At 35.9% G+C, this 27,441-nt stretch overlaps 1 protein-coding gene across 2 annotated transcripts in view; it reads right to left on the reverse strand.

The window, feature by feature from the left end:
* PUS10 (pseudouridine synthase 10) overlaps window positions 1-27,441 on the reverse strand; it is a 71,043-nt gene that overhangs the window by 42,605 nt on the left and 997 nt on the right. For both annotated transcript variants that reach the window (XM_042981447.1, XM_007075371.3), the window contains 3 exons: window positions 24,104-24,244; window positions 20,769-21,032; window positions 19,945-20,031 (listed from right to left, as the gene is read on the reverse strand). In XM_042981447.1, the coding sequence (XP_042837381.1) occupies window positions 19,945-20,031; window positions 20,769-21,032; window positions 24,104-24,229 (477 nt within the window). In that variant the 5' untranslated portion in view covers window positions 24,230-24,244. The remainder of the gene's footprint in view (window positions 1-19,944; window positions 20,032-20,768; window positions 21,033-24,103; window positions 24,245-27,441) is intronic.

A 27,441-nucleotide genomic window follows, 5' to 3' on the forward strand; every position in this document is an offset into this window, starting at 1 on the left:
GAAATATAATGTTGTAAAGTTACTTACTATATTTTACCCGATTGAATTAAGGTGAAGATGCATATTATAGCCCCTAGAGCAAGGGTTGGCCAAATTTTTCTGTAAAGGGCCGGACAGTACATATCTTGGGCCTTGCTGGCCAGGATGTCCTAGTGCACCTACCCAACTCTGCTATTGCAGTACGAAAGAAAAGCCTAAAATAAACTAAGCTCCCACTTCAGGAAGATAGAAAAAGAAGAGCAAATTAAAGCCAAAAAAAGTAGAAGGAAGGAAATAATAAAGAGCAGAAGTCAATGAAATAGAAAATAAATATATAGAAAGAGTAAATCAAGGGGTGCCTGGGTGGCTCAGTCAGTTAAGCCTGACTGTTGATTTCGGCTCAGGTCATGATCCCACGGTCATGAGATTGAGCCTCGTGTCAGACTCCATGCTCATGGCATGGAGCCTGCTTAGGATTCTCTCTCTTCCTCTCTCCTGCTTGTGCGCGTTCTCTCTCTCAAAGTAAATAAACAGACAAACATTTAGAAAAAAGTAAATCAATGAAACCAAATACTGGTTCTTTGGAAAGGTCAATCATATTGGTAAATCTCCAACTGGACTGATCACAGAAAAGAAAAAAAAAAGACATAAATTACCATTGTTAGGGAATATTAGTCCATAATACAGAAATATTATGAAAAACTTTATGTCAATATATCTGACAACTTAGATGAAACAAATTCCTTCAAAAATACAAATTATCAAAACTGACAGAAGAAACAATAGGAAACTGAATAGATCAGTATCAACTGAAGAAACTGAATTTGTAATCAAAAAATATGATCATGTTGTAAAATATCCTAAGGAATCTCCAACAAAACTATTACAACTATGAAAAAAAGTCAGGCAGAATTGCAGGGTACAAGGTTATAAAACACCAACTGTATTTCTATAAACAAGCAATGAAAAATTTAAAAATGCAATAAAAATACAATTCCATGTATAATACCACCCAAAAGAATGAAATTCTTAGGGATAAACTTTTAAAACATGTGTGAAATCTGTACACTGAAAACTATAAAGCATTGCTAAAAGAAATCAAAGAGTGAAATATACCACATTCACACATTGGAAAATGCAATACTATCCAGATACCAATTCTTTTTTTTTTTTTTAATATTTATTTACCATTTAATTTACAGTGCTGTAAGGGGAGAAATTTATTGGAAAAAATACAATTTTCTCATTCTAAAAATTCTGAATTGATTCTGCTTTGCCACAAGGAATGGCAAAACACACACATATGCGTACAAACACACAAGAGCATTATTTTGAAGTTAAAAAATACCAAATTTAAGTCAGATACCAATTCTTATCAAGTTTACCTATAAATTCAATGCAATCCCAGTCAAAATTTAAGCCAAATTAATAAAAAAAATAAATTGATAAGCAGATTCTAAAATCTGTATGGAAATGCAAAGGACCTAGAATCACCAAAGCAAATTTTATTATTTTTTTTAATGTTTATTTATTTTGAGAGAGGGAGAGAGAGAGTTAGAGTGTGAGCAGGGGAGGAACAGAGAGAGGGAGACACAGAATCCGAAGCAGGCTTCAGGCTCTGAGCTGTCAGCACAGAGCCGGATGCAGGGCTTGAACTTATGAACTGAGTTCATGACCTGAGCCAAAGTTGGACGCTTAACTGACTGAGCCACCCAGGCACGCCTCACCAAAGTAAATTTTAAAGAGAACAAAGCTCAAAGATTTGCTGTTTTCAAGACATACTATAATGCTGGAGTAATCAAGACAGTTTACTATTGATATACAATCCACTGATGACATATCAATGGAAGAAAAACACACATATATATATACACACATATGGTCAGTTTATTTTCTACAAAGTTAGCAAGGAAATCAATGGGGAAACCAAGGCTTTTTCATCATATGGTACTGAAAAGAAAAACAAACATCAACATTTACCTCACAGTATATTTAAAAAATTAACTCAGGGGGCGCCTCGGTGGCTCAGTCGGTTGGACGTCCGACTTCGGCTCAGGTCATGATCTCACGGTCTGTGAGTTCGAGCCCCGCGTCGGGCTCTGTGCTGACAGCTCAGAGCCCGGAGCCTGTTTCGGATTCTGTGTCTCCCTCTCTCTCTGACCTTCCCCCGTTCATGCTCTGTCTCTCTCTGTCTCAAAAATGAATAAATGTTAAAAAAAAAATTTTTTTTTAAATTAACTCAGAATGGATCAGAGATATAAACATAAAAGCTAAAAGGAAGAAAATTTTTTATTTTATTTATTTATTTATTTAAAATTTTAGAGACAGAGGAAGGATGAGCATGGGGATGGGCAGAAGGAGGGAGAGGGAGGGGGGAAGAGGGAAAGAGAGGGAGAGAGAGGGAGAGAGAGGGAGAGAGAGAGAGAGAGGGAGGGAGGGAGGGAGGGAGGGGGAGTAGGAGAGAGATAGGGAGAGAGAGGGAGAGGGACAGAGAGAGAGAGAGAGAGAGAGAGAGAGAGAGAGGATCCCAAGCAGGCCTCTATGCTCAGCATAGAACCTGACATGGGGCTTGATTCCACGATCCTGGGATCATAACCTGAGCTGAAATCAAGAGTCAGAGGCTCAACCAACTGAGCCACCCTGACACCCCTGAAAACTTTTATAATAAAACATAGGAGAAAATCTTTGTAAACTTGCAGTGTACAAAAATTTGTTAGGTAGGATACAAATAGCATGAACCATATGAATAAAAAGCTGGTGAACTGGACTTTATCAAAAGTAGGAAGTTGTCTTCTTTGACAAATATCATTAAGAAAATTAAAGAACAACCCACAACATGGGAGATAATATTTGCAACACATATACACATAATAAGGATGTGGATCTGGACTATATTAAGAACTGTTACAACTCAATGAAAAGAAGACAACCCAAATTTTTTAAATGGGCAAAATATTTGATAAAGTCACATGTGAAGAGACTTCAAAGATATATGAATGGCAAGTAACTACATGAAAAGATGCTCAACATTATTAGTCAGTAGAAAAATAAATATATAATCTCTACACACCCATTAGAATGGCTCAAATGAAAGAAAGTGATGATACCAAGTGTTACTAAGAATGTGAAGCGACTACAATGCTCACATACTGTTGGTGGATTATAAACATAAACTGGTAAATCTACTTCGGAAAATTGCATGGCAGCTTCTCATATGGTTAAACACATACCTACCGTATGACTTAGATTTCCACTCTAAGGTATTTACCCAAAATGAAAATATACACACAAATGATTACACATAAAAGTTTGTATACACCAGCTTTATTCAAAGAACCCAAAAACTGTAATGCATGAATGTGTAGACGTGTAGGAATGTTAGACATGGTTGATTAATATCGTTAAGATAGTTCATATTGTTAGGCCTAACTGGCTTGAGGTGGAAAAAGCAATACTCTTTTTTTTTTTTTAATGTTTATTTATTTAGTACAGAGAGAGAGAGACAGACAGACAGACAGAGTGCAAGCAGAGGAGGGACACAGAGAGAGGGAGAAGAATCCCAAGCAGGCCCAGCACTGTCAGCACAGAGCCCAATGCAGGGCTAGAACTCACAAACCATGAGTTCATGACCTGAGCCAAAGTCAAGAGTTGGTCACTTAACCAACGGAGTTATCCAGGCACCCAACGGAGTTATCCAGGCACCCGAGAAATAATCTGGTTTAAAGCTGAGCAATAACTTCAGGGTTTGAATGGTTATTCAGTGTCAGTTTGAAATAATTTTTTCTTGGCCCAATAAACAAATATTGTGGGATGAAGGCATATGAGGTGATAGTTTTTATGCAGTATGGATATAGATTGCTTTCATAGATCTTAGAAGTGATAACTATGATTGGTAAAGTTAACATAAATAGTGAAATTAGTATAGAAGAGGTGAATAGATTTATTGCCTTTATTTGGAGTTGTACCAACTTTTTGGTTCTGAGACCAATGGATTATTACTTCTAGCCATTAAAAGTTTAAAAAAGCTGTTATTATTATACATGGAGGCATGAATTAATTCTTGCATATTTTCTCAGTAAAAAAGATGTTTTGAGTTTCTATTATTAGATTCACAATCTAATATTTTATTAAAATATATTAAAATATATTTTATTAGGTAAAATATATTTAATTTTATTTTTATTAAGAATGGATGTCAAAATAATTTGGGGGTTAACTGATATAAGTAACAGGGCAGTAAATGTGGGGCTATGAGAGCATTTTCTCATGTGAATGACAGTTTGCTCTATTGTGTTTTGATTAATATATAAAGGGACTATAGGGTAGTAATAACAATCTTAATTCCTATTAGGATAATGATAATGTTGGATAATGAAAATGATGATGTAATTAATTACAAATAGTTCTCCAATTAGGCTAATTGTTGGGGATAAGACCAAATTGGTAAGGTTCACTAGAAGTCAACATGCTGCTGTTAGTAGAAGGAGAGTTTGTTAATCCCTGAGCTAGAATTATAGTTAGCTGGGAATTTGTTCATAGTTTGAATTTGCCAGGCAAAATAGTGTTGATGTAAGGCTGTGGGCAATTATTAGGGCTGTAGCTCCTATGTAACTTCATGGTATTTAGATAAGAATGGCTACAATTATTAGTGCTATATGGCTAAGAAAGGAATATGCAGTGAGTGATTTCTTTTTAATGTTTTTATTTTATTTTTGAGAGAGAGAGACAGAGTGTGAGTGGGGGAGGTGCAGAGAGGGAGACACAGGATCCAAAGCAGGCTCCAGGCTCCGAGCAGTCAGCACAGAGCCCGACGTGGGGCTTGAACCCACAAACCGTGAGATCATGACCTGAGCCAATGTCGACATTCAACCAAATCAAGAACTAGATACTGTTTCAGTTCAGGATTGAATTATTAGAAAGTTTAATGAACCTGTAAGATTTTGGATAAAGATTAGGGCAATGAAAAGTGGGAGTGATCCTACTAGAATATAAAATAAAGTCCTGCTTTTAATCATTCTATTTGGTGTCCTTAGTAGCTGATGATGATTAGGATTGGAATTAATGTTGCTTCAAATAAAATATAAAATAAAATTCATTCTATAGCAGTAAAAGTTGTAATTAAGAATATTTGTAGCATAACTAGTATTGTAATATATAGTTTCTAAGGAAGGTTGGCGATTCTTTCATCTAGTGATAGATGAAACTGACTGGCTATGGATATTAGTGGACAAAGTTGTATCATTAATGTTAATAAGGGCACTGACAGGGAGTCAGAAAATATTAGTGAAAAGTTAAGGCTGTTATCATTAAGTTGATTTAGGAGGAATGAGCTAATAAAGCTGATTAATAGGCTATAAATTGTAGTGTTAATTCAGATTATATTATTTTAATGTATTCCTTATGACTCAGCAATTCCACTCACAGGCATATAGCCTAGATAAACTCCTACGTATGTGCACTAGAATACAGCTACAAGAATGCTTATGGTTTTACTGTTGGAAGTAGCCAAAAACCAGAAATGAACTTAATATCCATTTATAATAGTATAAATAAACTGCAGTATATTTATGCAACTGAAAACTGTATAACAATGAAAATGAATAAATTATAGCTACACATAGCAATATAGATGAATCTCTTAAAAATAATATCAAATGAAGGAAGCCAGACACAAAAGATGTATTATGTTATGATTCTATTTTATATAGATCAAAATCAGGCACATTTAAACTCTAGTTTTAGGGGCAAAGACAGGGGATAACTACTGATGAATATAAAAACAAAACTTAATAAAATGAAAATGAAAATATTTCTATTCTAGAATAGAGGGTAGAGTTCAACTTCGAGGACTCATCATGTAATCTGTGTTTTCTATAAGGCCATTACTTAAATATGAGAAATGAATGACTAATCAAACTGGAATAAGACTTTACCTAAGATGTCCAGCAAGTTAACCAACAGACATACTGTGTCTCAAGTTCAGGGGAAAAAAGGTCTATGTGCTAATAGAATATTGTTTATCTGGGGGGCACCTGGGTGGCTCAGTCGGTTAAGTGTCTGACTTCAGCTCAGGTCATGATCTCATGATTCATTTCATGAGTTGCAGCCCTGCATCGGGCTCTCTGCTGTCAGCAAAGAGCTGACTTCAGATCCTCTGTTCCCTCTCTCTCTGCCCCTCACCCATGCTCACTCTCACTCACTCTCTTTCTCAAAAATAAAAAGTATTAAAAAAAACAGAGAAGACACATGTGGTACATCTTAATCTTAATTGCAAAATAACTCAGGTTACATCATGAATAAAAATTTTATCCAACAGAAGTGTCCTTAATACATACACGCATTTAAAAAAATCTTACCATTCATACATGGTTACTGATCTACTAAATAGGCTTGAAATGCATGTGTCCAATTCCTTGATAAGTAGAGGGTTTCTGTGATGCTTTCAGAGCTATGATCCAAAGTCTCACTAAAATCACTATCTCATGGTTTCTTTTTGTTTTAAATGTTTATTTATTTTTGAGAGACAGTGAGTGGGGGAGGGGTAGAGAAAGAGGGAGACAGAATCCCAAGCAGGGTGCACACTGTCAGCGCAGGGACCCATGTAGGGCTCAAACTCAAACTCTGAGAACTGAGCCTAAGTCAGAGGCTTAACCGACTGAGCCACCCGGGCGCCCCACTATCTCATGGTTTCTAACATGAATTTATAGTGATAATACACCATAATATCCAAGCTTCAGAGAAATTTTAAAGTTTACTTTTTTACTTTGAGAGAGAAAGCATGTGCACGTGTGTGTGCACGCGCACAGGGGAGGAGAGAGAGAGAGAGAGGGAGACAGAATCCCACATGGCCTCTGTGCTGTCAATGCAGAGCCCAATGCAGGAGTTGATCTCACAAACCAGGAGATCACGACCTGAGCAGAGATCAACAGTCACATGCTTAAATGACTGAGCCACCCAGGTGCCCCCAAGAAAATGTAAATCCTAGATATGAACTGAATTCTGAAAAGATTATGAGTCTTAACACAAGCATAAAAGGGCTACTACCTATGTTGACACCTTTACATCTACTTCATGATTTCATTTCCTTTTGCATGCTTCACGACTACATTTAATTTAAATAAAATCCATTTTCTTTTTCCCCACCCAAGTTAGTTCCCCTTACAGTATCTCTGCCCAGATACAGCAACATTTTTAACAATCACTTCAGAGCAAACTGAGATCCTGCAGAAAAAACCATCAAGAATTTCAGTTGTAGCAATACTTTAACAGTTACTTACATGAATAGCTTTTAAATTACGATGTAATGAAAACAATGTATGATTCTTTAATTTGCTATATATATATTATATTTGTGGGTTTTTTTTAAATAAAAAACCTAACCTCTTCTTTCTGCTAGTGCCTGCTCTGAGGACTCTTGCCACAATTGTACAGACTGACATGCATCCAGCTAATCTCTGACACACTAATTGTTAAACCAAAAGATACAAGCAGTAGAAAGGAAGTAGTTCTGAAAACGGACAACCCAGTGTTCAACTGAAGTCTTTACATGAGAGTTTTAGAAATGATTAGAGTATCCAAATTGGTTGAAAATATTTATAGCATTAAAATTGGATAACTATGCACAATAAAAGTAGTGGCAAGGATTTCACTCACATGTGGAATTTAAGAAACAAAACAAACAAGCAAAGGGGAAAAAAGACAAACCAAGAAACAAGAATCTTAACTCTGGAGAATAGACTGATGGTTACCAGAGGGGAGGTGGGTTGAGGGATGGGTGAAATAGGTGATGGGGATTAAGGAGCACACTTCTTGTGATGAGCACTGGGTGATGTATGGAACTGCTGAATCACTGTTTTGTACACCTAAAACTAACACCCACTATATGTTAACTATAGTGGAATTAAAATAAAAAAATAACAACGGTAAAAAGACAGTTTTTCTTAGAAAAAGATTTCTCAGATAAACATTCCCACAAGGGCCTTGAATGGGATCTACTCTAGAAAATGGATTCCATTAATATTGATCCAGTATTAATATCAGTGAAGAAAAACAGAGCAGGTTTTACTTAAAAGGGAAGATTAATAAAGATAACTTCCAATAGTTTAAGCACTACAACTTAAATTTTTAAATGTTTATTTATTATTGAAAGAGAGAGAGAGGGGCAGAGGAGAGGGGGGGCAGAGGATCCAAAGGCAGGCTCTGTGCTGACAGCAGACAGCCCAACACAGGGCTCAAACTCATGAACTGTGAGATCATGAACTGAGCCAAAATGAAGAGTCAGACGCTTAACGAACTGAGACACCCAGGCGCCCCAACCTAATTTTTTAAAAAAGCAGGAACAGCTGCAGCACTTCCATTAATCAACACTTTTTAACTGACTGACCTAATCTAAAACTATTTTGTTGACCTTGCCCTTTCCTAAAAGAAAAGAAAGTACCGGTAGCATTTCTTAAAAATGAGGTTTCTGACAAGTCAGTAATGAAGTTGGACGAGTCTGACTTCAGGGTGGCACCTGCACCCAGGCCCTCTTCTTGGACATTTGGACATATGTGTGACTTGGCTGAACACGTTACTGGCACGCCCACCTCCAATTATTAAAGGACTGTAACATCATAATTCATCACGTCACACACACACACGTACCAATCGTCCTAAGATCAAAGGAAAATCAAAAGTAGCTCCTCACAAAAATGACTGGAAATTCCTCTATTTTAAGATATCTGCTGTAATAAAATACTCGATTCAAAATGTCTTCTCCACCTACTCCAGTCATCTGATAACCAAACTTGAACCCAACTGTGGTGGGAAAGTCTTAAAAAATGTAATTTTAATTTTATTTTTAAAAACCATATTTTTAGAAAATCACCAAATAAACTGGTGATTTATCCTCATTCTTGTTAAAATATTACGAGTTCTGGTTGTGTGTGTGTGTGTGTGTGTGTGTGTGTGTGTATATATATATATATTTTTTTTTTTTTTTTAACCAAGTATCCTTTCTCTGACTTTGAAGATATTGTACCCTTTGAAGAAACAAAGTACCGGTGAAGGTCAAAACCTAGGCTAAGTCTCTCCTATAAACACAGCAACACAATAACCCACTTTTGAAATCTTACCAAATCACAATTTAGGCAGTGGGATATAGCAAAAATCAAAAGCATAAACCTTAGAGTGGACAGATGAGCATTCAAATCCTAGCTCTGTTATTTATTAGCAATGTGATCTTGAGTTTCAGTTTCATCATCTGTACAATAGGGATAATAACACCATCTACTTCAAGAGGTTGTGGTGATTAAATTACATATATTATATATATATCAAATTATACATACCAAAAACAATCATAACTTCATAGGTTAGAATTAATAAGTCTAAAACATGGTGGTGACATCAGAAAAAAAGGACAGTTGACATGACTTCTCTATGTAACAAGAGAAACCCAAATCTGAAATAGGCAGAGCCTAAATTAGAAGTTCCCTTTTTCTGAAACTTAGTTTACTAGGCCACAAAGTCCTAAAATTAATGAAAAAAAAAAAAAGTTTGATAAGGAACTCAACAGTTGGTAAGTAGCAACGTGATAATATGTTGCATTTGATGGGGAAACTGAGTTTTAAAGAAAAACAATTTGCTTTACCTTATATTCCTTATTGTATTTATTTCTTGTATTTCTTCTTGTAAATTTTAAATATGCAAAGTATAACAATTCACAAGAAGGGACCATACAAATTAAAACAATAAACTTCAAAATTTAAAGGCTGCCTCATATTCTTACTGCACCCTACTACCTCTCAATGACCTGCATGGGTTGATAAGACATAGCAACTCTTCTTTCTTGCTGCCTTCTCCACCTATACTTAGCTAGTTCAGACCAAGAAAAAAACAAAGCTAGGAAGTAAGCATATGCATATTCAAGTATTTAAACATATGTGTGAATACCCTGCCAACTGCATTCCTTTTTTTTTTTTTTTTAATTAATTTTATTTTAGAGAGAGAATGTGCATACCCAGGGGGAAGACAGAGGGAGAAAGGGAGAGGATCTTAAGCAGGCTCCATGCTCACCATGGAGCCCAACTCAGGGCTAGATCCTATGATCCTGGGATCATGACCTGAGCCTAAATCAAGAGTTGGACACTCACCCAACTAAGCCACCCTGGAGCCTTGCCAACTGCATTCTTGAATTCAATATACATATTATTACTGTGATGGTCTTTAGAATTAGCCTTGTTTCTAGTCCTACTTCACCATGGCATCTCCTTCCCAGGAATAGGATCCATTCCTCTTTGCTACATGCTGCAATGACCTCAGGAAGAGGTTTTTGTTTTACATGTTGGGCTCCCCTGGGCCTGCATCCCTAACAATGGGTTATTAGACCTCTTCAATACCTGCTCTGACTCCTTGACAGCTGGACTTCTGACTACCCATTCTAACCAGGACTGGGGTTCTGTATAGACTTTGACTAATTGCATATTACTCAACCTTTCTCCCTTGGAACACATGTCCCAGATATGCACTGAGTAACAGAATCCTGAACCTACTACCATGTCAAGTCCCATGTTCCCCCTAACACAGCACCTTTGACTAGATTCATCATTCTGGTGAGCCCTTGATCCTTGTTTGTGTTCTTGAGTGGATGGCTTAATAAGTGGAGTAGTTTAAAAAAGGCAATGCCCATAGAGCCATGGTAGTTAGGTAAATAACCACACCTGAATGTAACAAGATGAAAAGATGGTATGGTCTAAAAACAAACAAAGAGCCACCCCAAATTCCAATAAATATGCCACATTAGGCAAGCTTTGGTTTTTCTCCTCTTCAAGTGAGGATAAGTGAGATGATTAGTGAAGCAGTACCAATCTGTGAGGCAAAAAAAATAATCCAAGCGTATCTTTTTTCTAAATCACAGATATAGGGGATTCATTGAACTGTGAGAGATTAAAAGGGGATCACCTTATATACAAAGGTTGGGAACTCCTGGATTCTCCATCAGAAATTCTTAATGGATTTATTTACACTGAGGGTGGGGCATGGTCAGAGCTCTGACAGATCACAGCTATATACACATCATCGTTTTTCAATGAGTACCATAAAAAGCTAGGAGTTTTGTTCTAGTTCACCAGGGTCTCCTACAGATCTATGATTCTGTGATTCTACTTACTTGTTGTGCTCACAGGGACATGCTTTGGGAGTTACTTTTTATAAGGAAGATAGGTTTAAGTTGTTGCACATCCTCTGAAGGGTTTTTAACGTTGCAGCCTATGTATCTAAAACATAGCAAGGTTACTATCCCCCCCAACCTGTCCATAAAGAGTCTATTGAAAGACACCTAAGGAGCAGAGACAGTGATCTCTGTAATTTCTGCATGTTTTTCAGTGTCTCATTCAACAACCTTATAAAAACACATTCTGCATGATTTAGTGGACCACACAGGGATTGAAGCAAGTTCTAACCAACTAACCTAATAAAAAAAAATAGGGCTACAAATTCTGAAATCTCCTTAGTAAGCTCGGAAAAAGTTTGTTAGTCAAAGTGAACCTTGAGTTGCTCTTAAATGGTAGGTGAGAGAGAACACAAACTGATTTAGGCAAGATGCCTGTCATGCAAAATAATAATGTGAGAAGTCATGGAACATGAACAAAAAGCTGAAACTACACATGCTAAATCAGAGTCAGGTTAATGAATGAGCCTGCATACACAATATGAACTTGAAAGCATAGTCTCTGTATTTGAAGTCAAAGTGATTTCAACATAATTAGAAAAAAACATTGCCCTTTAGAAAAAGTAACTACATCAATCAGTTGGAGGGGGGAGGTTCTGGAGTATTCGATCAAGAAAGATCCTAGATTAATGGCTGGGAGTTTAAGAGGCCCTATAAGTACATGCAAATTTTTGAATATACACATGTCTAGGAAAGGGATTCAATTGCTTTCTTTAGATTCTTAATAAGATGATGATCCCAAATTGGTTATAAACCCACAGATTTAAGTAAAAATCCAATCTTTTGAATATCCATTTGTCATAATTTAAGAAAAAAATTGTAAATATAAACTGCCACCACAGAAATGGTACTGCTTTTATTTTTGGTTAGTTTTCTAGGGCTGTGTATAATTTATAGTACTTAGTGCAAAGCATGAAGATATTACAAGTATAAAAATGAAAGCGTGAGGAGATCCTGGGTGGTTCAGACAGTTAAGCATCTGCCTTCAGCTCAGGTCATGATCTTGTGGTTTGTGAGTTCGAGCCCCGTGTCAGGCTCTGTGCTGACAGCTCAGAGCCTGGAGCCTGCTTCGATTCTCTGTCTCCCTCTCTCTGTCCCACCCTCTCCCCCGGCCTCCTCCTGCTCATGCTCTGTCTCCCTCTCTCTCCAAAAAAAAAAAAAAAAAAATTAAAAAAATGAAACAAAAAGTTTTTGATTCGACAAATGCAACTCCCAACAAGCTGCGTAAGAGTCAATAAAGTGAGCAAACTGTTTCCACACACTACCAAAAAAACCAAACTGATAGTGCAATATTGCCCTCTACTGGACCACACTAGTAAAGATAAACCTAAAAGAACAGGACTTTAAAGAGTTTACTTTTAAAAGGACTAAATGGAATGCTTTTTCCCATAAATGTCAGTTTAGTCTAATATTAGAGTAAGTCTGGATCATTCATTCTCTCATAATTTTAGTGTGGCACTAATTTGAATGTGGTGAAGAAGTTTAGAGGACTCAATCATGAATATAAGGTAACAAAAAAATAACTAATGTAATAAATATTTTTCTTAAAACTATATAGGATCTTAGAATTGAAAAGGCTGAACACAGTTTCTAGTCTAACCATCTCTATGGTATACACTTTCCTTCTATATATCTCTGCCAAGTAATTGCCCAGCGTTGGCTTAAATATTCTGGTGGAATATACCATCTCTGAAGTCTATCCTGTTCTGAATAGTTCCTTATAGCTTAAAATGATCTCCCTCCTGATTCCATCTCTGCAACAGAAAACCCCTCAAATATTGAAAAATGGCAAATTCATCCCACTACTCATACATTCTCCAAATTAAACGACCCAAGTTCCTTCAACAGTGGCTCCCTGACCAGGTTTCAGATGTGTCCACCATTTGGAATGCACTCCTCTTAATGGGTATTTGTTTTCTTTTGCTACTATAACAAATCCACTACAAACAAAGTGGTTTAAAGCAATATGAATTTATTATCTTACAGTTCTTTAGGTCAGAAGTCCAACATGGGTCTCACTGGGCTAAAATCAAGCTGTCAACAGGGCTGTATTCCTTTCTGGAGGACGTAGGCTAAGAGAATCCATTTCCTTGCCTTTGCTAGCTTCTAGAGGCCGCCCATATTCCTTGGTTCCTTTCCACTATCTACAAAGCGAGCAACATTGCATCTGACCATTCTTTCATAATCACATCTTCCTCTGACACTGACCTCAGCCAAGAAGGGTACTTTTAAGGGCTCATATAGTTATGCTGAGCTCACTCAGAGAATTCAGGATAATTTCTCCATCTCAGGATCCTTAATCTTAATTACATCCATAAAACCACCCCCCCCCTTTTTTCCCACGTAAAGTAACATATTCCCAGGTTTCAAGGATTAGGAGGTGGACTATCACACAACGCCTTTCCATTTATCCCTGTTCCTCCTAAAGTAATATGTTCCATCTGCATATGGCAGTCCATAAATGGTCAGCACTGAGTAAAACCAGACGGACCATCACTTTCATCTCTCCAGATACTACACTTTCATATCTGTACTAAAGTCCAAAGAGGTTATCCACATCAGTCCCCTAATTCTTACCAGGCTATTAACTAAAACACCCACACCTTATCTATAAACACAGCTTTTAAGCCATTCCTGCTCTGTCCTTTAGTTGGCAGTGGTTTTCTAAACCCATGTATAAGAACTTATGTTTACTCCTGTTAAATTTCAACTTGTTAGATTTTCCCTATTCTTGAGATCTTTCGGATCTCAATTCTAACACTCAGCCTATCTGCTATATTTTTAACTCTGTGTCATGCATATCTGCAGTGTTACCATTATATCACCACTAGTAGAAATCATGAATGAGACATCTGAAAAAAACCTCCCAGCACATTAGAAATCTCTCTGAAGTTGCGTGATTCTTGAATTTCGGTGTGTACTTTAATTGTAGAAGGGTTTCTGTGCCCTATATCTGGAGATTCTGATTGAGGAGGTTTAAGACAAGGCCCGGCAATCTGCTTTCAACACCTTTCTCCAAGTGGGTTTCAATCAGCAGAGTACACTTGGAGAAACACTGTCCAGGTTGAAATCAGTTACTAATCAGTTCCTTTTGGGTATGTCCAGCCACATACAACCCACCCAATTGTCTTCACATTCTGTTCATGTTTCCTGCCACAGGAAGTTATCATGAGAAAGAAACCTGGTCAAATCACTAGCTAAATCCCTTTTATAGTCCTGCTAGCCTATAAAAGGAAGAAATGACGCAGACATAATTTGTTCTTAATTTGTTCATAATTTGTTTATAATTTTTTCACATAATCTGTTTGGTGTGTTCACCAAGTTTTCCTTACCCTCAGTGCCCACAATTAACTTTTTAGTTCTTGATCTAGAATACTGCCAGGAGTTTAGGGTCAAGCTCCCCAGTTAGTAGTTAACAAAACCACCTTTAGAAAACTGGGGCTGCCCTTCTCTGTCTTCCAGATTTTGGAAAATGTGCTATCTTTTAAAAGCTCTCAAAGATCATGGACAACTGCAAGTTCTTTCTCAATCCATCCTGGAACGTCATCCAACCAGGCCCAAATACCTGAACCCATTTAGAGCAGCTTCACCATGTGGAGCTCTCACTCTCCCTCACCAGGCAATGATCATTCTACCCATTTAGGTTGGACATCATTTTCCTTCATAGGAAGGACAGAAGCAAAATAAGATTTTCAGAAGTTCCACTTTCTTTGTATCATCCATCAGCAATACCATCAGTTCCAAATAGCAGACATATCCCCTTTTTCATTTCTTTCTTCCTATAATCATAACTTAAGGTACCCCAAGTCTTCCTTAGCAATTCTTGCAAGCTTCTACTCATTAGAGATTTTATTTTCCAGTTGCGATTACAGACCTAAGCCTCCTCCTTATATCTGCATTACTCTGACTTTACCTTTCCCATATCTTTTTTTGGAAACTGACTTCAGTATGGCAAAAAAATTACAACTGGAGTTGGGTGATATATACTTAAGGACTCATTAGGCTAGCCTTGCTACTTTTGTAATTTTCTACAATAAAAGATAAAATAAATACATATAAATGTATAAATACAAATGTTTATATAAATACAGAGAGAAAGAGATCCCCCAATTTCTTCTTCGTTGAGATGCATTTTTATCCTTAAAATTTCTTTTATTGGTTGGGATAATTTGGTTTTAATTAAAGTCTGAATTGCACTTTCTCTGAACCTCCGAATCCTTTTATCTTCCAGCCCAGATTCCTCTGCCATTTTTCTCTGACTCCCTTTTCTTTGGACTGTTTGACATCTACCTATCAAAAGTGTAGGATTAAAAAAAAAAAGTGTAGCATATATTCTCATTATGCTTGTTTCTCTCTTCCTACCAAGAATATAAATTTTAGGGGCGCCTCGGTGGCTCAGTCAGTTGAGCATCCGACTTCAGCCCAGATCATGATCTCGCAGTCTGTGAGTTCGAGCCCCACATCGGGCTCTGTGCTGACAGCTCGGAGCCTGGAGCCTGCTTTGGATTCTGTGTCTCCCTCTCTCTGCCCCTCCCCCACTCATGCGCGCGCGCGCGCGCGCGCGCGCGCGCTCTCCCTCTCTCTCTCTCTGTCAAAAATAAATAAACTTTAATTTAAAAAAAAAAGAATATAAATTTCAAAAAGTTCTCAGTTTATTATCAGACTAGATTATTTCTGCCATTATCCTTTAGGACAGTGGTTCTCATGGTGTGGTCCTTTGTAGCAACACCAGCAACACCAACACCACCCATTAGCTTGTTAGAAACACAAATTCATGGGTCCAACCGACCTACTCATCACAATCTCTAAGGATGGGGCCTGGGAAACTCTCCAAATGAGTCCTATGCACATTAGAGTTTGAGAACCACTACTTTAGGAGAAGACACTGTTCCAATTCAAAAGCCATCAATGTGCTTTTACCAAATGTGATTTGCATCAAGTGCTTAGACACTGGGAGTCCCTGATACTACTGTAAACACTAACCTTTATGATTCTCTTATGTTTGCAACTCATCACCTCTTCTTTGGCCATACAACACACTTCCATGCCTGTATCTATCCCATCTCTCTCCTTTTATTCTGCTCTGGATGGTGTTCAGCATTCTTCCACTCACAGGATCTCTGATCTCAATGCAGGTATATAATTTCTTGCCATATCACACCATCATATCTCTCCTCTTAACAAATCTGATTCTCGTAAAAAAACTCATCCTTCCTTTGTTACATTCAAGTGGTGAGCCCAAATCCACAAAGTCATCATTATGGTAATGATATACTTATAAATGATATACATGATATACTATCCCTTATAATCTCAACCTTATCATTCGAATTTTGTGTACTGTTATAAAGACTTTGGAGCCTCTAAGTATTATATCCAGCTAGGTTCAAGATTTGTCTTTTGTGAGTCCCTAAATACTGCTTCCATTTATTCTGCTTACCATGTATTACTTGATGTCTAACAGGGTTTTACCAGTTAATTTGCTTGTTTTCCTCCTCTTCGGCACTATTCGGTCTAAAACTGTCCCAACCAGATAAGACAGTTCCTAGGAAAACACACACAGATGTATTCTACCTCTCCCTCCATATTCTCCCAAACTCAGTGCAAGATGATGATTATATCAACTGCAAGCTTTTCTTCCTAAGCTTTTAAATTAGTGCATTTATAATGATGATAAATAAAAACTATAGCTGTAGCCAGAAGGGATTGATAGGGCCAAATATGGAAGAATTAATATAAATTTAATACTTTGATTAAAAAAAACACCTTTACTTGAGTTCATCCTTTCCCTTAGTTCTTTAGTAAGGAGACACACACTATTACCATGTTGATAAAAAGTTATTTGTTTTCAAATCAATGTATCTGTGATCATAATTTTTTTCTTTAGAAGTGGAAAACACTGAATCATTCAAATTCACTCAATTGTGTATTCCACTCTGAATTATGAGATAACTAGCATCAATCAATTCCACACATATTAATGTTTATCTTACACACAGAAAAATAAGTTCTAAGTTTTACAAGCTCTAAGTTGAAAAACTGCAATGTAGAAGAAACATGTCACTAGAGAAGTCAAGAATTTATATTCAAAATGCAAGAATACCGGGGCGCCTGGGTGGCTCAGTTGGTTGAGCGTCCGACTTCAGCTCAGGTCACGATCTCGCGGCCCATGAGTTCGAGCCCCGCGTCAGGCTCTGGGCTGATGGCTCAGAGCCTGGAGCCTGTTTCCGATTCTGTGTCTCCCTCTCTCTCTGCCCCTCCCCCGTTCATGCTCTGTCTCTCTCTGTCTCAAAAATAAACATTAAAAAAATTAAAAAAAAAAAAAAATGCAAGAATACCCCCAAAATGTGTAATTTGTTTAAATTGGGATATGTAACACATATGTTAACTAGTTTGAATAGCAATTTATATCCACTCTGTCCTACATATCATACCTTAACTCCAAAGAAGTAATAAAAGGCAGCAATACAAGAAAGTGACAACATGTAATAATGAAAGAAAATCACAAAATGAAACATAAACACAATTTGCTGAAGAAACCTGCATAGTATACAGCATGTAGGACTGCATACTTTTTGAATAATTAATATTCTTAAGAAATGGGTAAAAATGTATTACTCAATATAAAGGAATACAACGAGGCGCACCTGGGTGGCTCAGTCAGTTGAGAGACCGACTTCGGCTCAGGTCATGATCTCATTGTTTGAGTTCGAGCCCCACGTCAGGCTCTGTGCTGACAGCTCAGAGCCTGGAGCCTGCTTTGGATTCTGTGTCTCCCTCTCTCTCTGCCCCTCCCTCACTCATGCTCTCTCTCTCTCTCTCTCTCTCTGTCTCAGAAATAAACAAACATTAAAAAAAATAATAAAAAAAAATAAAGGAAAACAATGAGTCACTGAACACACTATTCTGTGGAAATGTATTAATTCTGCAATAACTGGAATGCTCACATATTTCTGCTAAATAGTTTTGTGGTGAAAATCAGTTATAAAAAGTAAATAGAAGGGTTCTTGGGTGCCTCAGTCGGTTGAGCATCTGACTTTGGCTCAGGTCATGACCTTGCAATTCATAAGTTCGAGCCCCACATCAGGCTCACTTCTGTCAGGGCAGAGCCCGCTTTGGATCCTCTGTCTCCCTCGCTCTCTGCCCCTCCCCTGCTCATGCTCACTTGCTCGCTCTCTCTCTCAAAAATGAATATTTTTTAAAAAGTAAATAAAGTTTAAGCAGAATTAGAAATATTCTGTTTCTAATATGGAATATAAATACTTCATAAGTATTCAATAACTATTAAATGGATATGTTAAAATGATCACTTAAGTGATAAAAATGGAAAATACAAATTTTAATGTCAAAATATAAACTTTGAGATGAAGAACTTGGTGGTAAGATATATAACCGCACTTAGAAAATATGCTTCATATTTCTATGTTTATTACTCAAACACTGCAACTTTTTATGAGTTACTTAGCTTTCGGAAGTCGGTTTCTTGCTACCAAAACTGGATTCAGAAAATGACCTATCCGTGAAAAACGCTTTGATGATTCACTAGAAAATGATTTTATGTGTTTATAAACCTCTGTACCTCATCATCATCCCCTTTATTCTATTAGTTCAGCAATCTTGTCATCGACAGAGATACTATTTAAAAACACTCTACTTTTTTTCACCTCCCAGCTCTTTGTCATTCAACCAGCTTCAACAAGTCATAAGTTAATCTTCGGCCTTTTGGAGGCTAATAAACATAGAATTTGCTACAACATACTTTGCTCAACCAAGGAGAGTGATGATAAGATATAATGTTCTGCTGACACTTTTAGATTCTTAGGGAAAAGACACCTTACACTCCCATAAATGAATATGTTTAGAACTCATTGTTATAATTTGAGATTACAGGGGTCATTCCCCCTATAATTCATTTAACAGTATTAACAAAGATAGTTTTATGTTTTCATGTCAGTTTTGACACACAAGAATGTTACAGTAATGACTACTATTATTTTTTTCACTTAACAAAGGAAAAAGGTTAAAATAAACATGAGGCCATTTCTCTCCCTTTTTCCATGGACTCCAGAAAATAAGAAGGTTCATCATAACTGAAATGATCCCATCCCAAGACCATTATAAAATGTATACAACTGCCCCAAAACATTTCTGAAGTCCTGGTCAAATCTCTTTCTCTGATCAACATGCCTCACACAGATCTAAAGCTCAATGAATATCTGCTACAGAATGAGGACCTTTAAAAAAAAAAAAAAAAAGACAGTCCTTTTAATGGCACAAGGAACACTGTTCTCTTCACTAAGTCTTCAAAAAGTGACTTAAACTAGTCACTTTACATATTGAAAATGAGAGAAATTCTCTGAAATCTCTACCTTTCAATTCCTTTAGAGGACTCCTGGCCTTTGGGATGTTTTTCATGTTTAGAGGCACTAGGCTTTTATTATATAACTTCCCACAGAAGACTGAAACCATGTGATATTCTCAGCCCTGCTGACACAATAAATATTAAAAACTAAAAAAAGAAATAAAAGAGAGACAGTCCTATGATAAACTAACTTAATCAATAATTCCTTTTTTTCATTCATTCATTCATTCAACATTATTAAGCAGCTATAATAATGCCATGCTTTAAATCACCAATTATTCAATAAGTACACAACAAGTAGAAAATATGGTAAGGCATATTTTTACATCTCCATTTTTTGAGAAATTTCTAGCATGCATTTCACGTATAGTTTCATGCATTTAAATGACCTTACCTCTCTTACAGATAGCTGTGGTGGGAAGGAGACTGAAAATACCAAGTTGGTAAATTCAAAACCAGAGGCCTCAACTTTTTGGCACACCTAAAAAAGTATTACATAAAAGCATTTTTTTATTACATAAAACAGTATTCTATAAATTCTCAGGAATTGCTGCAAGTTTTACACTAATCTTCATAATGTGGATTTTGGTCTAGGAGATCACACTACACTCCTAAACTTTCACCTTTGGGAATTCTCATAAATATCCTGAAATCAAATATTTGCTAACTATAACCCTGAACAACTGATATCACAAGGTTCAAAACAGCCAGGATTCACTTGCAGAACAATCTGTGGAACGTCAAAATAGTTTTCTATTAGATCACCTCCTAATTTAAAAAATATTTTTAAGCAAAATAAAGCCAAATTTGGCACTCTTGACAGCTAAGAAACAAAAGGCCATCCCACATTCAATCATGTACCTTCCACAGGACGGTAACACTTGTCATTTCAAGACACTAATAGGTATGACTAAGAGCTTTTCACTAACTCCTAACTATGTTAAACAGCAGAAGGAAACTGCTATATTTTCTTCAGTTGAGTAGCACTCATGACAAACACAAGGACACATATTTCATTAATTTTCAGATATCTTGTTAATAACGTAATTTGAAAAGAGTCGGCTTGTTTTTTCAAAAAAATGTAAAAATGTTTTAATGATCCATTGGTGTTAAACAAGTTGAAGTGAATGGTATTGCTCCTTTAGATTCAAGAATTCTAGGCCTTAAGACTGAAAATTTCTACATAATTGCACATATAATAAAAAACAGATTATTTACCTTTTTAATGAACTCTTTTTCACAGAATTCTTGAAGAATTCCTAGACATACATTGCATACATTTAAATTTGAGTTCTTAGAAGCAATGCTACCATCTTCCAAAATGGAGACCCTCCCCTCTCCATTTTGACTCAGATTATCAATCCCATCAATCCCATCTTCTAGTTCTTGTAGTCGAATTTTCTTGGGAGGTGGGTTTGGAACATCCGAAATTAATTCCTCTTTTTCAGTTTCCAAAAATTTCTGTAGTTCATTGAGCAACTCCTGGAAAGTTAATTTGGAAAAAAGTAATAACCTTTTGACAATGCCCTTAAGGTTAGGATGAAAACAGGAGTGAAATTACTATATATCACAGACTTATACAATGTTGATTTATATCAATTTTGGAGAAATCAATTAACCTTACTATCCAGCATTGGCTTTCTGGGGAATTTAAAAGAGAATTATCTGTAACTCCTCCAATATATGTGTGAATATTCTTCCAAAAGAGTTTCATATATCAGTGAAGCTAAAGTCCTAAATCTGAGGCAGAAAGGTTCCATTAACAAATTTATTACAGGTGTAACCCGTTTTACTGTGCTTCAGTTTATTCTGCTTTGCAGATACTGTGTGTTTACAAATTGAAGTTTTGTGGCAACCTTGCATCAAGCAAGTCTATCAGCACCATTTTTCCAACATTTGCTCACTTTGTGTCTCTGTGTCACATTTTAGTAATTCTCACAATATTTCAAACCTTTCCATTATTATATTTTTTATAGTGATCTGTGACCAGGGATTATGACTCTCTGGAAGCTCAGCTGATGGTTAGCATTTTTAGCAATAAATTATTTTTTAATTATGTACATTTTAGACATAATGCTATTACACACTTAAAAGACTACAGTATAGTGAAAACATAAGTTTCATATGCACTGGGAAACCAAAAAATTAATTTGACTCACTTCATTGTGATATTTGCTTTAGTTCGGTAATCTGGAACCAAATCTCTATATCTCTGAAGTATGCCTGTAATTTGGTTTGTAGTTATGTCATGAGGATCATTCACTTGCTAATTTTAAATTTTAAAAAAGCTTCGCTTCTAATTATTAACAAATAGAAATACAAACTGAATTCTATTATTGCTAGGTTATTTAATAATCTCACAAGCACTAAAACCTCATTTGTACAATATTCATTTAATATGAATTCTGAAAAAATAGAGATTATACGTATATTAAGTAAAAATAATTTCAAGACGAGTTACTCAACAAAGGTAAACAGATGCTGGCAATGCTGAAATTAGGCACCATAATTACAAAAACCATGTATGCATTAATTGAAAGAAGCCTTCTACTACACTCTGGTTTGCCTAATTTCTGTCACCCTTTGTAGTAGAATGTTAAAAGTTGCATTTCTTTGAAACTGTTCTCACATTTCAGGCATTCCATTCATCTAAAATCTCAGAGGACTTTTTTTCTGTTTTGCCTAAATTAGACAGATTTTATTATTCAGTTGTTGAATAAATATACTTTTGAAATTCACTCAGGTTACAATTCACTGGCTCTAAAGAATAAAAAATCTTACACTCAAACAAATCTAATTTATTTTATTAAGACATTAGCTCCCCTATTTCATCTTTAACAGAAATATTCATATATACACACACATATAGGTATATTGTGACCTACACAAAAGTTTATTACCTAAATTCTATAATGTCAGTATAACATAGTACATGTGTATGTGTACATAAATAGTAATATGACTAGAACAGGTCAAAACCTAAGTATATTACAAAAAAGTCTTCAAATATTTTCATATTTACATAAAATGATACAAATAAAAGTTGGTAAGACTAAGTGTCTTTATAAGATATATTTTTTAAATCTTACGACAAATGCATAGAATGATAAAATAATGTGTCTGAAAAAATGTGTAAGGAGAGTTATACAAAACCAGTCTTATTACTTTATAGTCACAGTGTGTATAAACGAATATACACATATATATTAATCATCATAGCATATGTACCATTTTCAAAGTGTTTTCACATACTTTATTAGATACTGTCCCTTAAAATCCTGTGAGGTGGATGTTATCATCAATCCCATTTAGAGAGGAGAAAACTGAAGCTGGAACTGGGATTCAAATCCATGTCTTCTAGCTCCAAATTCTAGGCTTTGGATTCAGACAGATAGTTCATATCCTAGCTTGCTCACTTAATAGCTGTGTAAATTGGGCAGGTTGTTTACCTCTCTGTGCCTCAGTTTCTTCATCTGAAAATAGAGACAATCATAGTATGTACTTACCTGATAGGTTATTATTAGGATTAAATGAGAGCTTGACATATAATAATGTTATATGAACACTGGATATAATTATTATTTCCAAAATAATAGAAACAACTAATACATAAGGGAAATGACTTATATTTCTAACTCCTGAACAATTTTTAAAAACTGTAAAATGGGGTGCCTGGGCAGTTCAGTTGGTTAAGTGTCTGACTTCAGCTCAGGGCATGATCTCATTTGTGAGTTCGAGCCCTGTATCAGGCTCTGTGCTGTCAGCATACAGCCTGCTTCAGATCTTCTGTCTCCCTTCCCTTATCCCCCACCCCCCACTCTCCCCAAAAGTAAATAAACATGTAAAAAAATCGTAAACTGTAAGAAACAGAGTGTGCGTGTGCATATTACTGTTAATATAGGTATATATTCACATATATATAATTATTGTCTCTAAAAAGACCATCACTAGTAGAATCAAGTATATTTCACAAAATATGTTACATATTTTATGTGAAAGTATTGCTAGTCAAACCTCTGTATATTATCATAAATGTCAAAGATCCCTGTATATTATTTTTGTTGTTATTAATAGTAAAAAATGATGATGGTAAGCATTTACTTCTAGAGGGTTACAAATACCTATTTGTAAGTACAAATGGTAATACAGAAAACAGAAAAAGAAAAAAATGCAGCCAAATCCACACTTAATAGATCTTCCACTTAATAGAAGATCTCAGGACTGTTATTCTCCTGTCACATATATTACTAACATCTGGTTAGAAGTACTATTTTTTGATATCTGTCTACTCTTTTGGGAGAAGTATATACAAACATTACATACACCAGGGATGTGCTTCACAAAGATCCCACTACATTAAGTGTCAGATATAATCACTTAAGAAGGAACTTACACTTTTATGGTCTAGTGGAAATTCCATAATTACCATTATCAGGAATTATTTTATTATAGTTTTTTTTTAATTTAATTAAGAGCTGTGGATACTTTCCCCCAAATGTACAGGTATTCATTGTAGAATAGAGAAACTTTCTTTAGAAACAAAATGAAAGTACCTTGTAGGGACATTTGTAAGGTGCATGAAAATCCACACCACAGAATCTGAAGATACATCTTGGACAGGTACCAGTACTGAGTAACAACTGGGCCACATGCTTATTTTCCTCAGTCAGTGGAAACATATTAAATAATTATAACTAGAAAGAAAGAAAAAGTAATGAATATCTTTTGTGTTTTACTTTCACAAATATGTCACCTTTAGGGATAAAAACTAGCTTTAATTTGAAAACACTATTTCATACTCTTCAACAATATCCCTCTCATTTTATGCATATTTAAACATAAACTTGAAAGACATTTATTAGATGGATCAGGTAAAAGTTTCTAATTGTCAAGGAATTTAGCTTAGCATTCTGGATTATTGATAAAGTACGTCAATTTAACTAAATCAATCAAAAGATATAAAAATAATCAAGAACAGTTGTCTCTGAGGAGGGTAATTCAAACAAAGAATGCAGAGTGAAATTTTGTTATTTTATACCATTCAGGGCTGTTTGGGAACACAGAGTAGTAAATTCAATGAATTTTCCCTATTAGAAATTAAAAATGAGTTTGCTAGGAAGAAATAATCAGAGTAGCTAAGCAGTCAAGTATTTAAAACAAATTGATCAGTAGATCTAAAAATACCAATTATAGTTTGATGAAATAACTAAATGACAACCATTAGGAAAATGAGAAAAACCTGCTCCTCTGATGCACAAGTAAAACCTCCGCCCACCAAAAAAAAAAAAAAAAAAAACCCCACAAATTACATGCAAAATAATTTAGAGTAACTATTATCTAACACAAGTTGCTACTTTTTGCAATTTGAATAAACTCCCTTAGAAACACTTACAAGAGAATGGGGTAAAATCCAATATAAAACTCTTATTGCCAAATAAAATTAAATTACTAAAATTAAATTACATAATCATTCTGTTTCTCAAATATAGATATTCTGATTATTGTACCACCTCATATTACTTTAAAATGAGGAACTGGCAATATTTTATAAAACAATAATTGCATGGCAGTATTGTGGGATGGTATAACTATGGTCATGCAGATAAAAAACAGTAGCATTTTTTGAGAGGCGCCTGGGTGGCTCAGTCAGTTAAGCATCCAACTTAGGCTCTAGTCATGATCTCACACTTCGTTGGTTTGAGCCCCAAATCGGGCTCTGTGCTGACAGCTAAGAGCCTGGAGCCTGTTTCCATTTCTGTGTCTCCCTCTCTCTCTCTGCCCCTCCCCCACTCACACTCTGTGTTTGTGTGTGTGTGTGTGTGTCTCAAAAATAAATAAAACATTAAAAAAAAACAGTGGCACTTTTTAATTTGTGCAGTTTTATAATCCAAATGAACTTGCCTAAAATTTGTGGGAAGGTAAAGCTCTTACCAACTCCTTACTCTGAAGATGTGATTCTTAGAATTAGCTTTGTTTTCCAACCCTTTAGAACCCACTCTTGCAAGTTTTTTAATGTTCATGGACACTTAACAGCATACCCTTCACATAAAGAGTGAGGAAGGCAGGTAGAGTGTATCTTATACAGAACCCTTCACCATAAAAATCAGTTCAGCAGCCAGGACTACAAAAAACAGACTCCCTCTGGCTGAGTTCTAACTCAGGTGAATACAATATGGGAGCTGGTAGGTAGAAAGAGAAGAAACCCAGACATGCCTGGATACACCAGTGAGAACTTTGAGACACTGAGACTGAAGCTCTGATTTAGGGTTGCCAAGTACATTTGGGCTCGAGGCCATTTTCATGAAATGACACAGAGTATTTGGAGAACACTTTGTACATAGAGAAGCTCTGTGTGGTCATCATCATATAAGTGATATGAATTCCTTCCGCCAGTCCATTTAATCTGCTAGTTTGATAGTGACAAGGTGTGGCATTCACTGAGGGGCTGAGTATCAGCATTTAAAGTATGTCCCTGATTGCACTCCCTTCCCAGAGAAACTATTTCTGTCTCACTCTTTTTTTCTCCTTTCCATTAGTTAAGGCCAAAGATTTCATTTAATTCAGAATTAATCTTTAACTCAGAAAGAGAAACAAACCCTCCTCCCTGATAAATAAGTGGATGAGTAAGTTCTTTAAAAGGTCACTTTGTATCAAAGATTTCCCTGGGGACTTAAGTTAAATATTTTTATTAAAATGGATGCTTTCTTAGGGGCACCTGGGTGGCTCATTCCGTTAATCTAACTCTTGATTTCTGCCCAGGTCATGATCTCACAGTTTGTGGATCAAACCCCACGTGGGCTTCTTGCTGACAGCGAGGAGCCTGCTTGGGATTGATTCTCTTTCTCTCTCTCTCTCTCTCAAAATAAATAAATAAACTTAAAAACAAATGGATGCATTCTAAGGATAAGATCGTTCCATTTGCAACAACATGAACAGACCTAACAGTTTATTATGCTAACTGAAATAACTCCAACTAAGAAAGATAAATACCATATGATTTCACCTATAAGTGAAATTTAAAAAAAAATTTTTTTAACAAAAACAAAATGAGAAAAGAACAAATTGATGGTTGCCAGAGGGAAGGGGAGTGAGAAATACAGGCTTCCGGTTATGGAATAAGTCTATGAAATAAGTCACAGGAATAAAAGGCAATGATATTATAATAGGTTGTAGGCTGACAGATGGTAGCTACACTTGTGAGCACGGAATATCAACATACAGAAGTTGAATCACAATGTTTTACACCTGAAACTAATGTAACTGTCAAGTACACTAAAGTAAAACTTTTTAATTGAAAAAAAATTAAAGGGGGGGGGATGCTTTCTTTCCTTTGGCTCAAAGACAGTTTATTTCTCCAATAAGCACACTTAAAAGTAGCATGCAAAGTCAATACATGACACATTACAATCTTTTGGCTCTGAGAAGTTCCCAAACCTGTTCCAGAATTAGGAAACCTCCTGCCCCACGTAATTTGAAGGTCTTAAAAGAGAAAACAAAACCCTCTCTTTGGCGTTTATGTGTTACTAATGGAGCAGTCTTCCAAACCCTCTCAAGATTATTTTCATTTAGCAACAATCTAGCAACTTCTCAAGCAAGTTGGCATGTTAACATTAAAAGGAGGAAATGCGTTATGCCTTAAGGTTGGTTGTTTAATTTTGATGTACAGCACTGAAAGGATTTCATAAGACATCAGAAATAAGTTGTTTCATATAAGGTTTATTATCTTTGAAAGCAAGCCCTGAGAAATGTATCCCATACTGTAAGGTTTTCATTGTTGGTTGCCTTTCTTAAGATTTTTTTTTTTTTTTTTTTTTTTTTTTTTTTTGCTTTTCGCTTGTTTTACAGACAGAATCGGAACAAGTCATTGCAACAGAACTTCCTCCCACGTGTC

The sequence above is a fragment of the Panthera tigris genome, chromosome A3 (genome assembly GCF_018350195.1).
Source record: "Panthera tigris isolate Pti1 chromosome A3, P.tigris_Pti1_mat1.1, whole genome shotgun sequence".
NCBI classification, from domain to species: domain Eukaryota; kingdom Metazoa; phylum Chordata; class Mammalia; order Carnivora; family Felidae; genus Panthera; species Panthera tigris.